General features: G+C 38.6%; 1 protein-coding gene across 2 annotated transcripts in view; it reads right to left on the minus strand.

The window, feature by feature from the left end:
- trak2 (trafficking protein, kinesin binding 2) overlaps positions 1–17,150 on the minus strand; it is a 96,069-nt gene that overhangs the window by 29,044 nt on the left and 49,875 nt on the right. Inside the window, exons 4-5 of one of the 2 annotated variants that reach the window (XM_066688597.1) lie at positions 2,196–2,255; positions 367–443 (exon numbers count right to left, since the gene is read on the minus strand). In XM_066688597.1, the coding sequence (XP_066544694.1) occupies positions 367–443; positions 2,196–2,255 (137 nt within the window). The remainder of the gene's footprint in view (positions 1–366; positions 444–2,195; positions 2,256–17,150) is intronic. The other variant, XM_066688598.1, reaches the window with a different exon arrangement.

Below are 17,150 nucleotides of genomic sequence, written 5' to 3' on the forward strand. Positions count from 1 at the left end.
TTTGACAAATTATATCTTTGAAATTGGTGTCTGCGTCCAATTATTACAGAAATTGAGTTCTACAAGATTCCAGGATTCGTGATAAGGTGATACTATAAATTCACTTCTTTAATTGAAATTTATAAGTGTACCTTACGCTACAGTTATATGTGGGATGTTGTTGTGTTGGGCTAGGGAGGGATGTTTGTGGGTGTTTGTGATAAAATTAATATTGAACAGAATTAAGTTCAGCCTATTGGTTCGGCCCTCCACAACAGGCTCAATTCCTCATGTGGCCGCTAGGCAAAAATAATTGCCCACCTCTGATATAGCTGGTCCTAGATCACCAAGTGCAGAGTGAGGAAGTTGACTGACAGAGATGCTCACCTCAGCCAGCAGATGTGTGACCATGTCAATGTCATTGTAGGTCTTTGTCATCTGCTCCACCCTGTCCGAACTGAGAACTGGAAAAAGGAAAAGAAAGGTCTTAACAGAGAGAAAAGACAGTTTCAGCAGGATTTCTTTGAAATGACCTAGAACTAAATCTGCATGCTCACTGCATTCCATCGCCTGTTTTTATAACTGTATTACAGAAAAAAGACTAGCTTTCAATACACATTATATTCATTTTTTTTAAGTGCAATTCACATCAAAAAGACATCCCAACATGCTTTACTTAAACATAATTATTAAAAACAGTACACTCACATTTAAAAAAAAAATCCTCATAAAACATTTAAAACATGTAATCTTAAAGGGGAGGGAATTCCATTAAGGCATAAAGAGGCATAAAGGCTAAACGCATGATCTGCAAAAGATTTTAATTTCATTTGAGGAACGTGAAGTAAGCCTTGTCCAGTTGACTTTAAGGAGCAAGACAGAGCATAATAAATCAAAAGTATGCAGGGGCTAGGTTATGTAGGCATTTGTAAACCAGTGTTAAGATGTTAACATTTAAAAATAATAAATTATTAATACAGTATGTTACACTTAAGAAATTAAAAAGAAATCCAAATAACATTTCAATAGATTCAATTTTTCATGGGGGTTGACATAATGTGATGTCACTGGGCCCAATACAAGCAATATAAACCAACTAAAGCTAGCCAACACCCTCTAAACATAGATGTTTCTGTTCCATTTTATTTTTAAACTGCCCAGAAACTGCATTATCATGTCAGAATTTGTGTTTTAACACCAGGATTTGAGTTTAAACATGAGGTACAAAGTATCATGTACATGTCAATACACTAATTAAGGAAAAAGCCGCTGTATTAAAAAAAGTGATTCAACACTAGCCATTTCACACAACTGTCTATTGACCAGTATGTTTAATAACAGCTTATTTTGTAACAGTTTGTCATAGTTTCATATGTATAATTCCAGTGGCCTGAATTGAAAATATAGGCCAGTAATTACACACAATTGTGAATTTGTTTTGATTTGATTAGTGTAGAATATGAGATATAATCTAAATGTAGAACACCCCCTCATCACCAATATAGTCATGTCAGTTTAAAATCATGAAAGTGGCACATTGCATTTTTTACCTTAATATTTACTGTGATGTAACATATTAGTAGCATATTTTATACTTAATTATTTCAATATTAAAACTATAGCTTCATACATTGCAGAAACAATGTGTAGTGTATTGTTTAACATACATGTGTATGGGAAAAGATGCTTTTTATAAAAGAACACAACTGTTCCAGGTATTAAGGGATTACAGGATTTGGAATTGGAATTGACATACAGCAGAGCTGAATTGGAATTGACTAGATTATAATGAGTTGGAATTGACACAGAGAAAATAAACAGATTCCAGCTCTGGCTTTTACACACTCCACCACAGGGCCTTGCCACTTCCTTTTTAAACCCAGTCAGTTTACCAGCACAACCAGATTTGGATTATACACACAGTGCATTTCTGACTTGTGCCATTTACTCTTTATTTGCCTCAGTTTTCAATTGTGTAACTAAAAGTGTATTTACAATTTAAAAGCATGTTTTACCTCCCAGAACAGAACATTTCTAGTACATTTCTAGGTGGTGGGGGGTTAAAAAAAAAACAAAGACTTTGGGGAAACGGACACATTTCCTGACAACTGTGTGTATATGATTTTTGATATGAGAATTATCTTACTCAGATAAACCCACTGAGCATCTGATTTTTGTTTCCAACATGTACAATTATATATTTGTGGTTTGATTACCTTGAGAAAGGCTGTGGGACCCAGGGTGGGCAAAGGAGGAAGGTTCCGATGCAAGGAAGGCTGGAGAGAGAGAGGAGGAGGAGGAAGAAGAAAACAAAACATTAGAGGACAGGGAGGAAAGAGGGGAGTAGATCTTAAAGGCAGTGAAAGACAAAGCAGCCATATATGGAGGTGTATCTTTCTTTCTGATTTCGTTTTTTCCCTTCATGACCACAAAGTCATCTAAGCAGAAGCATAAATATCACGGGGGCGATGGGGCATAGGCAGCAGGGCCCACTGATCTAAGGGGTGATCCACACGTTCCACCACTATATTATATTATACACAGTGCATCCGGAAAGTATTCACAGCGCTTCACTTTTTCCACATTTTGTTATGTTACAGCCATATTCCAAAATGGATTAATTTCATTATTTTCCTCAAAATTCTACAAACAATACCACATAATGACAATGTGAAAGTGCAAATGTATTAAAAATAAAAAACAAAAAAGCACATACAGTGAGGGAAAAAAGTATTTGATCCCCTGCTGATTTTGTACATTTGCCTACTGACAAAGAAATTATCAGTCTATAATTTAATGGTAGGTATATTTTAACAGTGAGAGACAGAATAACAAAAAATAAATATAGAAAAACGCATTTCAAAAAAGTTGCATGTTAATGAGGGAAATAAGTATTTGACCCCTTCGACTTAGTACTTGGTGGTAAAACCCTTGTTGGCAATCACAGAGGTCAGACGTTTCTTGTAGTTGGCTACCAGGAGGGATTTTGTCCCACTCCTCTTTGCAGATCCTCTCCAAGTCATTAAGGTTTCGAAGCTGACGTTTGGCAACTCGAACCTTCAGCTCCCTCCACAGATTTTCTGTGGGATTAAGGTCTGGAGACTGGCTAGGCCACTCCAGGACCTTAAATGTGCTTCTTCTTGAGCCACTCCTTTGTTGCCTTGGCTGTGTGTTTTGGGTCATTGCCATGCTGGAATACCCATCCATGACCCATTTTCAATGCCTTGGCTGAGGGAAGGAGGTTCTCACCAAAGATTTGATGGTACATGGCCCTGTCCATCGTCCCTTTGATGCGGTGCAGTTGTCCCGTCCCCTTAGCAGAAAAACACCCCCAGAGCATAATGTTTCCACCTCCATGTTTGACGGTGGGGATGGTGTTCTTGGGGTCATTCCTCCTCCTCCAAACACGGCGAGTTGAGTTGATGCCAAAGAGCTTGAATTTGGTCTCATCTGACCACAACACTTTCACCCAGTTCTCCTCTGAATCATTCAGATGTTCATTGGCAAACTTCAGACGGGCCTGTACATGTGCTTTCTTGAGCAGGGGGACCTTGCGGGTGCTGCAGGATTTCAGTCCTTTACGGCGTAGTGTGTTACCAATTGTTTCCTTGGTGACTATGGTCCCAGCTGCCTTGAGATCATTAACAAGATCCTCCCATGTAGTTCTGGGCTGATTCCTCACTGTTCTCATGATCACTGAAACTCCACGAGGTGAGATCTTGCATGGAGCCCCAGACCGAGGGAGACTGACAGTTATTTTGTGTTTCTTCCATTTGCGAATAATCGTACCAACTGTTGTCACCTTCTCACCAAGCTGCTTGGCGATGGTCTTGTAGCCCATTCCAGCCTTGTGTAGGTCTATAATCTTGTCCCTGACATCCTTGGACAGCTCTTTGGTCTTGGCCATGGTGGAGAGTTTGGAATCTGATTGATTGATTGCTTCTGTGGACAGGTGTCTTTTATACAGGTAACGAGCTGAGATTAGGAGCACTCTCTTAAACGGAGTGCTCCTAATCTCATCTCGTTACCTGTACAAAAGACACCTGGGAGCCAGAAATCTTGCCGATTGATAGGGGATCAAATACTTATTTCCCTCATTAACATGCAAATCAATTTATAACTTTTTTGAAATGCGTTTTTCTGGATTTTTTTGTTGTTATTCCGTCTCTCACTGTTAAAATACACCTACCATTAAAATTATAGACTGATCATTTCTTTGTCAGTGGGCAAACGTACAAAATCAGCAGGGGATCAAATACTTTTTTCCCCTCACTGTATACATAAGTATTCACAGCCTTTGCCATGACACTCAAAATTGAGCTCAGGTGCATCCTGTTTCCACTGATCATCCTTGAGATGTTTCTACAACTTGATTGGAGTCCACGTGTGGTAAATTCAGTTGATTGGACATGATTTGGAAAGGCACACACCTGTCTATATAAGGTCCCACAGTTAACAGTGCATGTCAGAGCACAATCCAAGCCATGAAGTCCAAGGAATTGTCTGTAGACCTCCAAGACAGGATCCAAAGATCTGGGGAAGGGTACAGAAAAAGTTCTGCAGCATTGAAGGTCCCAATGAGCACAGTGGCCTCCATCATCCGTAAATGGAAGAAGTTTGGAACCACCAGGACTCTTCCTAGAGCTGGCCGCCCGGACAAAATGAGCGATTGGGGGAGAAGGGCCTTAATCTAATTTTTAACCTTCAGATTATATATATATATATATATATAATTAGGAAAACCATACTACTACGGTGTTTGACCCCCTTTCGCCTTCAGAACTGCCTTAATTCTACGTGGCATTGATTCAACAAGGTGCTGAAAGCATTCTTTAGAAATGTTGGCCCATATTGATAGGATAGCATCTTGCAGTTGATGGAGATTTGTGGGACGCACATCCAGGGCACGAAGCTCCCGTTCCACCACATCCCAAAGATGCTCTATTGGGTTGAGATCTGGTGACTGTGGGGGCCAGTTTAGTAGAGTGAACTCATTGTCATGTTCAAGAAACCAATTTGAAATGATTGGACCTTTGTGACATGGTGCATTATCCTGCTGGAAGTAGCCATCAGAGGATGGGTACATGGTGGTCATAAAGGGATGGACATGGTCAGAAACAATGCTCAGGTAGGCCGTGGCATTTAAACGATGCCCAATTGGCACTAAGGGGCCTAAACTGTGCCAAGAAAACATCCCCCACACCATTACACCACCACCACCAGCCTGCACAGTGGTAACAAGGCATGATGGATCCATGTTCTCATTCTGTTTACGCCAAATTCTGACTCTACCATCTGAATGTCTCAACAGAAATCGAGACTCATCAGACCAGGCAACATTTTTCCAGTCTTCAACTGTCCAATTTTGGTGAGCTTGTGCAAATTGTTGCCTCTTTTTCCTATTTGTAGTGGAGATGAGTGGTACCCGGTGGGGTCTTCTGCTGTTGTAGCCCATCCGCCTCAAGGTTGTACGTGTTGTGGCTTCACAAATGCTTTGCTGCATACCTCGGTTGTAACGAGTGGTTATTTCAGTCAAAGTTGCTCTTCTATCAGCTTGAATCAGTCGGCGCATTCTCCTCTGACCTCTAGCATCAACAAGGCATTTTCGCCCACAGGACTGCCGCATACTGGATGTTTTTCCCTTTTCACACCATTCTTTGTAAACCCTAGAAATGGTTGTGCGTGAAAATCCCAGTAACTGAGCAGATTGTGAAATACTCAGACCGGCCCGTCTGGCCCCAACAACCATGCCACGCTCAAAATTGCTTAAATCACCTTTCTTTCCCATTCAGACATTCAGTTTGGAGTTCAGGAGATTGTCTTGACCAGGACCACACCCCTAAATGCATTGAAGCAACTGCCATGTGATTGGTTGGTTAGATAATTGCATTAATGAGAAATTGAACAGGTGTTCCTAATAATCCTTTAGGTGAGTGTATGTATATATATATATATATATATATATATATACACACACACACACACATACATACATACACACATACATACATACATACATACATACATACATACAATCTGAAGGCTACAAATTTGATTTCCCCCATTATTTAATTATTCAATTGGCTGTAATTGGTGCCAAAGGTGCTTCAACAAAGTAATGAGCAAAGGCTGTGAATACTTATGTACGTGTGCTTTATTTGTTTTATATTTTTAATGAATTTGCAAAGATTTCAAACAAACTTCTTTCACGTTGTCATTATGGGGTATTGTTTGTAGAATTTTTAGGAAAATAATTAATTTAATCCATTTTGGAATAAGGCTGTAACATAACAAAATGTGGAAAAAGTGAAGTGCTGTGAACACTATCCGGATGCGCTGTATATATATATATATATATATATATATATATATATATATAAAATATAATATAATACACACACACCAAAGAACAAATATTATTTAACAGTAAATAATATATATCATTAAGTTATACTGTATGATTTCATTAAATCCTGGCACTGATCTGAGCTGTTGTTGCTTATTTTATAAAGTATTGTATATAGCAATGTACAGAGTCTGTCGTTATACCCCCTTGAGGGGCCCCTTTGCCTGGGACTTGCACCTGCGCTGCTGGTGGGCGGGGCCAGGGTCTTCAAAATCATTATTTATTTATTTAGTCATTTACAAGTTGCCACAGAGAGAGACAGGAGAGTACAGGTGAGAGGCAGCCATCTTGTTGTTTGACTAGTTTCAGACCAGTCTTAGCATTGCTCATTTTGTTTTAAGTTTGCCTTAATTGACGTTAGCATTGCCTGTAGTTTGCCTAAATTGAAGTCAATTCAGTTCAGCTGCTGAGTTGGTGAAAGTAAACGGGTTGTAAAAGGGAGATTTTGTCTAGGACTAGCAGGAATTCTGTTGCAGGAGGAGCCAGGTATGGCCTGTTAGGTGTGAATTGGGGGTAGGTAGACAAAAGCTACAAAAAGTTAGGCAGTTGACTAGCAGCAGGAACCAAGGGACTAAAAAAAACTAACATGTGGCCACTACAGTATCAGGTTTGCAGAATGATTGCCTTCCTGGATGAACTCATCCAAGAAGGCTTCATTTGTGAATGTTGTCAATAGGTTGAAATCCTAGAGATCAAGGTTCGTGATCTTGAGGCTCAGCTTGTCGATCTGCGCTGTATTAGGGATATAGAAGAATTGGTCAATCAGCCCATGAGAGAGATGGTGTTGTGCATGCCAAAACCTAGGAGAGTTGAGACCTCAGAGCAGGACAGCATAGATAACTGCTGGGTTACAGTAGGTCATAACCGCAGAAAAGGGCATGCACAACCCCTAGAGACACCCCAAGAGCTAGAATTGCCCAACAGGTTCCAACTGCTGGACACCGAGTTGGACAGTGACAGCTCAGAGGGTGATGGGGGTGCAGCTGAGCACCAGAGCACCATGGTGCCCACTCCCCCGCAGTAGAGGGAGGTAGTTATAGTAGGAGACCCAATTCTTAGAGGTGTAGATCACACAGTGTGTTCTAGTGACAAGGAGACCCGCATGGTATCTTGCCTGCCTGGTGCTCAGGTTGCAGATCTCCCTAAACTAGTAGACGGGCTACTGGCCAAAGTCGGGGGGAATCCATTGGTCATGGTCCACATTGGAACCAATCACATAGGAAAAGGTAGGACAGAGGTTCTGCAAGACAAATTTAAAGAGTTAGGAACAAAACTAAAGAGCAGAACCTCCACGGTAGTTTTCTCTGAAATACTCCCGGTACCACGTGCCAGGCCAGGGAGACAGGCAGAGATTAGAAAGTTTAACACGTGGTTGAAAGCTTGGTGTAGGGAAGAGGGGTTTAGGTTTATGGAGCATTGGTCTTTCTTCTGGGATAGATGGGAACTGTAGACCGTCCGGTTTGTACATCTAAACAGAAGGGGAGCTTATTTTGGAGTGTCATTGCAAAGTTTTTTTTGTTTTTTTTTACACCACTTTTTTCCCCCCACATTGAAAGTGTGAAGTACGTTGTGTAAATCAAAGGAGGTTCTTCATCAGAAAAGAATAAATTAGTTTTACCAATATTATGTTGAGTAGTTTTTTCCATCTCTTTAACTGTCCCCACTTAGGATGAGATCCAACAGCTCCAGATTTCTGGCAAGGTCATGGCCATCCTGTAAGTATCTCTGTCACTGGTCTTAATCAGTCAGTCACACACATACTTAAGAGCCTATAAATAAGCCCACTCTGGCTTATAGTTATGAGAAGCTTCCCCCGTTGAGCTCTTGAAATAGCTAGTATGAAGGAGTGTTTGATTTACAGAACACTAAGTTGCAGATTTAATTAATGCATACCGACCAATAGCACAAAAAGTACACAGTACAACCACAATAAACAAACTGTAAACCTTCCATGATGTTTCTGAAAAACTGACTAATTACTCCAACCCAGATCAATACAAAAAATGTACCACATTTGTAGGTTGGATCTCGAAGACTTCCAATTCTATTCTATTCCAGGACTTGATGCTGGCCATCTAAAAATAAAATCGGAAATACACAAACATCTATCATATGTAAAAGAAACCGGCCATTGAATGACTTCTGGAGTATTATTTCCCAATTTAACTTGAAAGGTTAAAATATATTTGTCAGTTGTTACCAATTCTGTAGATACTTAGAGCAAGTTTGTATACAACATCATATGAAAGACCAACTGGTGATGCTTAAATGTAATGGCAAAATGTAATGCACAGGACATTTTCTATCATGAAACTGTGACACTTAATGTACTGCTTGCGAAGAACAACCTTGCATTATTATTATTATTATTATTATTATTATTATGTGTTACAACATTGATTTTTTTTATTGCAGTATTTTATATAAATTGTTCTGGAAATCATTGCAGTTTTTATTACTCGTTTGTTGACAAATGTTGTGTTCCAATTAGTAAACTGAAAGATTTAAATTCATGGACTCATTATAAGAATAAATATTGAATGTTAGTAATAGTAGTAATTTCTAAATTTTGGAAGTACACAAATAAATGATTAATTCCAAATGTAAATAACTAAAAAAAACAATAAATTGCACCTACAAAAATACTTGTATCACAAGTTTAAAAAATGTACAGTTTTCAGACCAACATGAGTAATTATTAACCTATTTAGGCCAATTAGGTTAATAACCTACATTCTAAGTATTTAAACAAAATACTACATTTGCATATACATTGCATCTTTGTGCCTATAATTTACACTACAGCTACACAAACTAGAACCTTTAGCTTTGCTAAAATCTGTGCTGAATGGATTTGAAAATTGGCATTAACTAAAGGCCGACACTAACGATATATATATATATTAGTTTGCAATAGTTCAGCATACTGAGTTATAAACACTGCCAAATAGGAATACACTCAGGTAGTAAAATAGCAACTGCAAAACTCCTAATTAAACCAAGTACTGTATTTTCTCCAGTGTGTTCTAAAAAAATACTGTCTCCCATTGTTCCTTTTGGTTAAAGGAAGACATTTCATGCACAAGTTTAGCAGACTAAACATCTTGGCTTTGGTTGGCTATTGACTTCAGCAATCTGACAATAACAAGCAGCTGGATCCTACCTTGCTAGAGATAAGTGGAGCAGTGGGGAATTAGCAGGCCCCTCCAGCAGCTTTTAAACTGGAAAGATGGCTGCTATGGTACTGTATTGTAACATTCTGTTTATGGCTAGAATTAAAGTATTAAAGTATTAAAAATAATAAAAATCATTATATGACTGCTAGGAGTTATTGTCATTGTTTAATTGACAATAACTCCTAGCAGTCATATAATGATTTTTATTATTTTTCCACCCTCTGCATGGCTCAATAAAACCTACGTGGTACTTTGATTCCACTTTAATTCTAGCCATAAACAGAATGTTACAATACAGTACCATAGCAGCCACCCAGCACAAACACTGTAAAACAATCATCTGATTGTGTTTTTTTTTTTTTTTTTTTTTTAAATACCATACAGCAGTTAGCAGCTTTGCAGTACTAACCCATGTCGATACCCATAGTGATGACATATTAACCAACTGTAACACTGAGATCTATGCAGACTTTAGTGACATATTACACTAAATAAAGCCTCTTGATGTTCTACTGCGCTTTGGATTGGCCTCAGTCAACCACTTACTTACAAACTAACAACTGGCCATAACTACTCAAACTGAGTTACAGTTTGTAATACAGTTGCATGACATCTAATGGAATCTAAAAATGGAGTGATTTTCTAAATTGCAATTGTATACCCAATACTCAAATGCAATCATATATGCTCTCCTGTATGACACAGTCAACCAGAGTGAATCAGTTGTAAGTGTAAACGAAAATGGAGAACAAAACTATTTCCTGTCGATTTAGAGCTTTTTGTCCTACTATAGCCCTACTATAGAATCTATAGATAGGGAGGTCGAACGTTCCCTAACAGTGTTTATCACAGAGTGTAGAAGCTCTGTGAAGAGGTTACAAGCATTTACGTGCACAGTTTTCAAATTACTATTAAGAAAAATTAAAAGAACCATCCAATCCAAATACTACATAGATTAGTAATACAAAACCTATCAAATACAGTAAACATAAAACTGTGTGTCAAAACTAAAGGCTTTTTTCTCTGCACACCAATGTAAACAGCCAGCTTGTCCTATTGAGTGAAAGGGAGTAGGGCCTCTCAGGGTGCAGTGGCACCGAGATTTTCAGTCCCTCCCCTTCTCTAAAAGCTCAAGCCCAAATGGTGGTTTCACCCCTAATGAAGGTGTCATTTGATAGGTTACATCCCCACCAATAGCATATTAAGAGCCTTTTTGTACCCGAAGTCAGGAAGTTAGAAAAAAAAACTGGTTTGTTTACTTTAACACGTGCTGCTAGTCTGAACATAAAACGCCTGTGTCGCCACTGATATGAGAGGTGGACATACCCCTCTACTTTCAATTTTTATACAAACTTTTTGTGCTCTGTAATTCGCAAGGTTTTAAATACAACATATGCCGTATATTTCTGGGGAATAAAAATTCGAACACGAACCGCCATTTCCCCTCAGCAGCAGGAGCACGCATCCATTCCAGCATTCCATTCTGTAATAAGCAATGATGAGTCGCAGCTTTGACTGGAATCTTAATGTTGTATTTCTTATTTAGTATTTTAATTTAAAGTGTCAATACATGCTTTTTGTTGTTGTAGCATATGACTGTTGGAGTCATTTGAAGTGTACATTTGTATTATTGCCCATATTATGTTGAAAAATGCATTAATGTATATGACAGACAGGAAACTAATAAACTGAATTATAGCTGTGAATTTGTCTCTTTAATTTAATATCTGTTTTGTTAAAAACCAAAGCCAATAGCGCAGATGTATAACTGATACGGGTGGTTTCTGTGAGCTATTAAAGTATGTAAAGACATTGGATGCGAAGTATAGAAAGACAACACTCAGTAGAAGAGCAGAATTAGAGGTGGCAGGATTCACAACGCCATTTGAAAGAATCATGCATGACTCGGGAGATGGCGAGGCTTCAGATGCAGGTGCAGGAAGCCCAGAGAGCCATTTGGTTAATTTGCAAAATGTGGATTCTGTAGTTGACGGGATATGAAAAGAGATGAGGAAAGTGAACAACTTTGAATGTAAAGCTCTGGCAGATGAAAGAGACCGAACAGACACAATGAGGAAAGAGAGGGGGGTTCGGTTGTATGAGGTTGAGGTGAATATAGTTATACTGAGAAAATAATTGAGAACAGTTTCACACAAATTAGCCCTGGACAAGTGTTAGAAATGTCAATAAAAGGATTAGATGTAAAGATGACAAAAATCAAGAAATACAGAGAGAGGCAATTCAGCTTAGGGAGGAGAAAGATCAACTTGCATTGGCTAATGCTAAGTTAGAGCAGAATATTGAGGTGCTAAAGAAAGATATGCAGAAGCATATGCATAGTAAAAGAAGAGACCATGAAACTTATTCACTATAAAAGAAAATCTGCAATGGATGGTGAACAGAGCTTAAGTGTGGCAGACAAGGTTAGAGAGTTAAATTAAGAGGTGCAGTTCTGGCTGGGTGAGTATGAAAAAGTGAAGGGAGAGTTGGACAGGTTCTTAGAGAAAAAGACCGAAACATACGTGGAAAATAGATACACGGATGAAGTGCTCAGTGTACATTTGATACTGTCAGAGAAATGGACATAGTCAGAGGTGGGGTGTGTGTACAAGTCACAACAATTACAAATCTTGTGGGGGACAGAGCTGCAACTGAGGAAAAAAAAAATCAATTACATTTTGATCAGATATTCTTCCAGAGATTGTGGAAGACTTTGAACAGCACAGTGAGGCTGATAAGGCTAAACTTAAGACTTGTAAACTAGCTTTTCTGTGGATTTGCATTTAGTTTATGATTTGGCCTACCAGGCTGATGTAACACTTATATCTGAGAGAGATTAGTATTTGGTGGAGACACAGTAGTTAGTTTGTGCTTACATTCGGTACACAATACAGTAGGAGAAAGCGGGACAGTTAGATTGATCTGAACTGTATGCAAGGCTGTGAAAAAAGTGGAAACCAGTGCAATTCAAGACATTTCTGTTAGGCAAGGATAAATGTGAATTCGTGCCACTGGAACCATTCAAAGGTAACAGAATCAACTTTACGTTTTTCAATGCAGCTGGATTTTTAACCTTTTTTACCTGTACTCTGATTTGCTGGAATTCAGTAGAGAAATTTAGCATGAAAACAAATTGGTGGAAGTTGTTGATTTTTATTTTCTGGGAAGAATTCCCTGCTGTTTTTAATGCATGTATTTGTGTTTTACATTATCTGAACTGTTTGCAATTACATTGTAAGCTATTTACAATCAATGTAGTATTTATAAAATACTGATATAATTGTTTTGTTAGTGGCATATGAAAACAGCCTTTCATTGTGCCTGCAGCTATTTTTCTTGGTACTTGATCACGTTTTACAGTACTGTGCTGCAAAAATATTGCAATTCTCCTGGCAATAAGAAATATATAAGAAACAAAGTTTGCAAATGAGAGGAGGCCATTCGACCCATCGTGCTTGTTTGATGTCCATTAATAATTGAGTGATCCAAGGATACTACCCAGTCTGATTTTGAGTGTTCCCAAATTGTCAGCTTCAACCACATCGCTGTTTGTTCCAGATTGCGACAACTCTCTTTGTGAAGAAGTGTCTCCCGTTTCCTGTCTTGAATGCCTTGAAGCCCAATTTCCATTTGTGTCCCTGGGTGCGTGTGTCCCTGCAGATCTGGTTGCTCTCCTCTGAACGGCCTCTAGAGCAGCGATATCTTTCTTGAAGTGTGGAGCCCAGAACTGTACACAGTATTCCAGATGAGGTCTAACTAGTGCATCGTACAGTCTTAACATTACTTCCCTTGTTTTAAATTCTGCACTTTTGACAATATACCCTAACATTCCGTTTGCCTTTTTTATTGCTTGACCACATTGTTTGGATGGAGAAAGTGAGGAGTCCACGTAGACTCCTAGGTCTTTCTCATACTTCATCTAGTTCTATTCCTCCCATAGCGTAATTATAGTGGACATTTTTGTTACCTGCATGTATTACCTTGCACTTGTCCACATTGAATTTCATTTGCCAGGTGTCAGCCCACAACTGAATATTATCTAAGTCCCTCTGAATAGCCTGTGCTGCCAAGATTGTATCTGCTGAGCCACCTATTTTAGTATCATATGCAAATCTGACAAGTTTGCTAACTATCCCAGAGTCCAGATCATTAATATAGATTAGAAAAAGCAAAGGCCCTAGTACTGATCCCTGTGGAAATCCACTAACAACCTCACTCCAGTTAGAAGCAACTCCTCTAATCGACACCCTCCGTTTCCTATACATCAACCAGTTCATAATCCATCTACTTACATTACCCTGAATGCCTACAGCTTCCAATTTGAGGATCAGTCTTTGGTGTGGAACCTTATCAAAAGCTTTTTGAAAATCTAAGTATATCATATCATATGCTTTCACCTGATCTATAGCTGCAGTTGCATGTTCAAGAAATTCTAATAAATTAGTAAGACATGATCTGCCTCGTCTAAACCCTTGACTATCTCCAAGAATATGGTTTTCATTAAGATGCTCCTCTATTTTCTGTCATTTTTTGTGGATTGGTATGACATTTGCTGTCTTCCAGTCAGCTGGCACATCCCCTGTTCTAAGTGTCTTTTGGAATATTTGAGTTAGCGGCCTAAAAATATTTTCCCTCATTTCTTTAAGTACTGTAGGAAATATACCATTTGGCCCAGGTGATTTGTTTGTTTTTAATTCTGCTAAGTCCGTTTAGTACCTCCTCCTTATTTATCCTGATCTCTCTTAGGGTTTGACTGGACTGATTGTTAACCTGTGGCATGTTGTCTGTTTTTTCTTTTGTAAAAACCTCTGTGAAATACTAATTTAGAACATTTGCCACATCTTGTTCGTTTTCCAAGATACTTCCATTTTTACCCTTTAGCTGTTTCACTTCCTCCTTTATTGACCTCTTGCTGTTGTAGTATTGAAAAAAGCTCTTTGCATTAGTTTTAGCTCCAAGAGCTATAGATACTCAGTTTTAACAGGACACGATGATGACCAATAGTAAACCGATTTATTGATCAGTTAAAAAAAAAAAGGAACTTGCATTTGCAGTTCACACTACTTAACTGAAAATAAATATGCACTGAATGTAATATTACATATTATATTTCACTCATCTAATTTAATTACTATACTGTAGGAATGTTTTATTGTATTGTATAAATCAGTATTTGTGTTGTAACAAGATGGCGAATCAATGCTGCACAGCCGCAGCTCGGCGCTGCTCAGTGCTGCTCAGTGTGTGTGAATGGCGGCAGCTCTGGCAGTGGAATGCAGGGGGATCAGTGTGTCTGCTCTGCTGCTACATTCCAATCTGAACACTCGGAGCGGCTGTGTGGAGCTGCGTTTTGGTGACGCTTCTCGCCAAACGCTGGACTCGCACCATTTTGCAATGTTTTGGGATGTAGTTCACACAGATCGATAAAAAAAGGAAACTATCACATCCAAACATTAGACAAGGGTCTTGTACTATGATAAATGTGGTGGTTATTTGTGGTTTTTACTTTTATTAAGATTTAAAACATCGTTTTAATGACGCTAGGTAAAGAAAATCCAAGATGGCGGATTTTGGTGTGTAAAAAGATTTATTAGGGTTAAAGTCACAATTTCATTTTTTTGGTATTGCACATATCTAAGTTAAGGCATAATCTAACCATTTAAGTGTATAACAGTTTAATTAATTAATAATAATAAATAAAAAAAAAGCGATCGACCACACTACTATAGATATGGACATAAATAATGTTTTAAGGTAACTGGCAGGAACTGCCTTTACATTGAACAATAATAAAATAATCTCCCATGACTCTTGCACTACCCTTGTGCTGAAGTCCCTTTTAGCTTTTCTCCATCATATTGTACTGTAATCTTGCAACCAAACTGGATTGGTGTTGACATCAGCTATGGTAAAAAATAATTGACCAAAAAACCAACCAAACAAATGATCAAATACGCCACTCAATTCCATAACAATTGAGCGTATTTTGACCCATGTCACCCGCAGCATTTGAACAGACAGCATTGCCAAAGCAAGATGTAAAATATGTGATAATGATGCATCCATGCATCACCTCAGCCTGACAATTCTACCATAGAACTGCTTTCTCTCATGGAAAATACAAATACCAAATATTCTAGAACAGGGGTTAATCAAACCGGTCCTGGAGTACCCCCTGCCCTGCTGGTTTTTGTTCCAACCTAGGTCTTAATTACTTAATTGAATGGAATATTGCTTTGTTAGGTTAATTAAGGATTCAATTAAGCAATTAAATCCTCAATTGGAAAAAAAAACAGCAGGGCAGGGGGTACTCCAGGACCGGTTTGAAAACCACTGTTCTAGAACAATAAATACATAGGGTTCCCCTTTTGCCTGTACGCAAGTTAGCATTTCTACTACAACATTGTGTGTATGAAATCAGCAATACTGGTGTGTGGGACTGCAGCCCTGGCACTGTTTAACTGTTCACTGCACTCTAGTACTGCAGTTTCTACTCTACAATTGTAGAATTTTATATTCAATTTCACCCTAATTGCTTTGAATAGCTATTACAGCTGGATCAGTGCCAACCTATTGCCTTACCCTTGAACTCATGATGCAACTAGGGCTGGGCGATAAATCAATATCAATAATTATCTTGGTAATCTCGATAACGATATAAAGACATTTAGATACATTTTCGATAATTCAGTAAAGCAGTCCAATCACCTCTGTGACGCAGCAGGAACTTGCGGAGAAGCGACAATATGCACGTCCACTAAAAACACTTGTGCCTTGGCTCCATTGGCTTAAGCATCCGTGCTGCCCCACAGCTGTCTGTAACCTGGCCGTGTTAAAGCTACTTTATGTTTTGGGGGGGCTGAAGCCCTGGAGCCCCCACGTAGTCGGTGCCTATGATTGTTATTATTGTAATCATCAAGATATGTGCTAGCAGATAAGCATTTTAAATGGCACAACTTGACTCCCTTAACTTATTACTCTTCCTACAGATTTATAACTGCAAATGACACTTTCTGCCATATTATGTTTAATTTACTTAGCAGACGCCCTTAACCAGGGCAAGTTACTGTTGAAACAAAATACACATTTCACGATTAATCATACAGTAACAACAGCTACAATATAGCAGGTTATAATTTAACTAAAGTGTGCACGTTTCAGTTATGGCGTTTATGGATGCATTTATAAACCAGTCCTTAATATTTTAGAGGGAAACCCAGATCTGCTGTATGTATTTATTTATTCATTCATTCAACTTGTAAATGGACACACGTTAACTAAATCGTGCTCGCCTTCCTGATTGTCCTGATTTGTATTATTAGTGCTGGAAGCCTATTGTTTCTGTTAGGATTTTTTTTTTTTTTTTTTTTTTTCCTTCCGCCAAAACTTCTAATTCCCCTAAAATGCTCATACATGCATTAAAACTCACGAAACACGCAAGTGTTGTAGACACAACTTATACCTACAAATGCAGTGAAAACTACATGTGTCGGTCACATGGTGCCACCGCCATGTTGCGATTAGAGGCGAAATTGTGAAACCAAATGGCACATGCATATGCCACTTCATACTCATGCATACCTTATGCC

Source organism: Amia ocellicauda, chromosome 16 (assembly GCF_036373705.1).
Source record: "Amia ocellicauda isolate fAmiCal2 chromosome 16, fAmiCal2.hap1, whole genome shotgun sequence".
Lineage (NCBI taxonomy): Eukaryota > Metazoa > Chordata > Actinopteri > Amiiformes > Amiidae > Amia > Amia ocellicauda.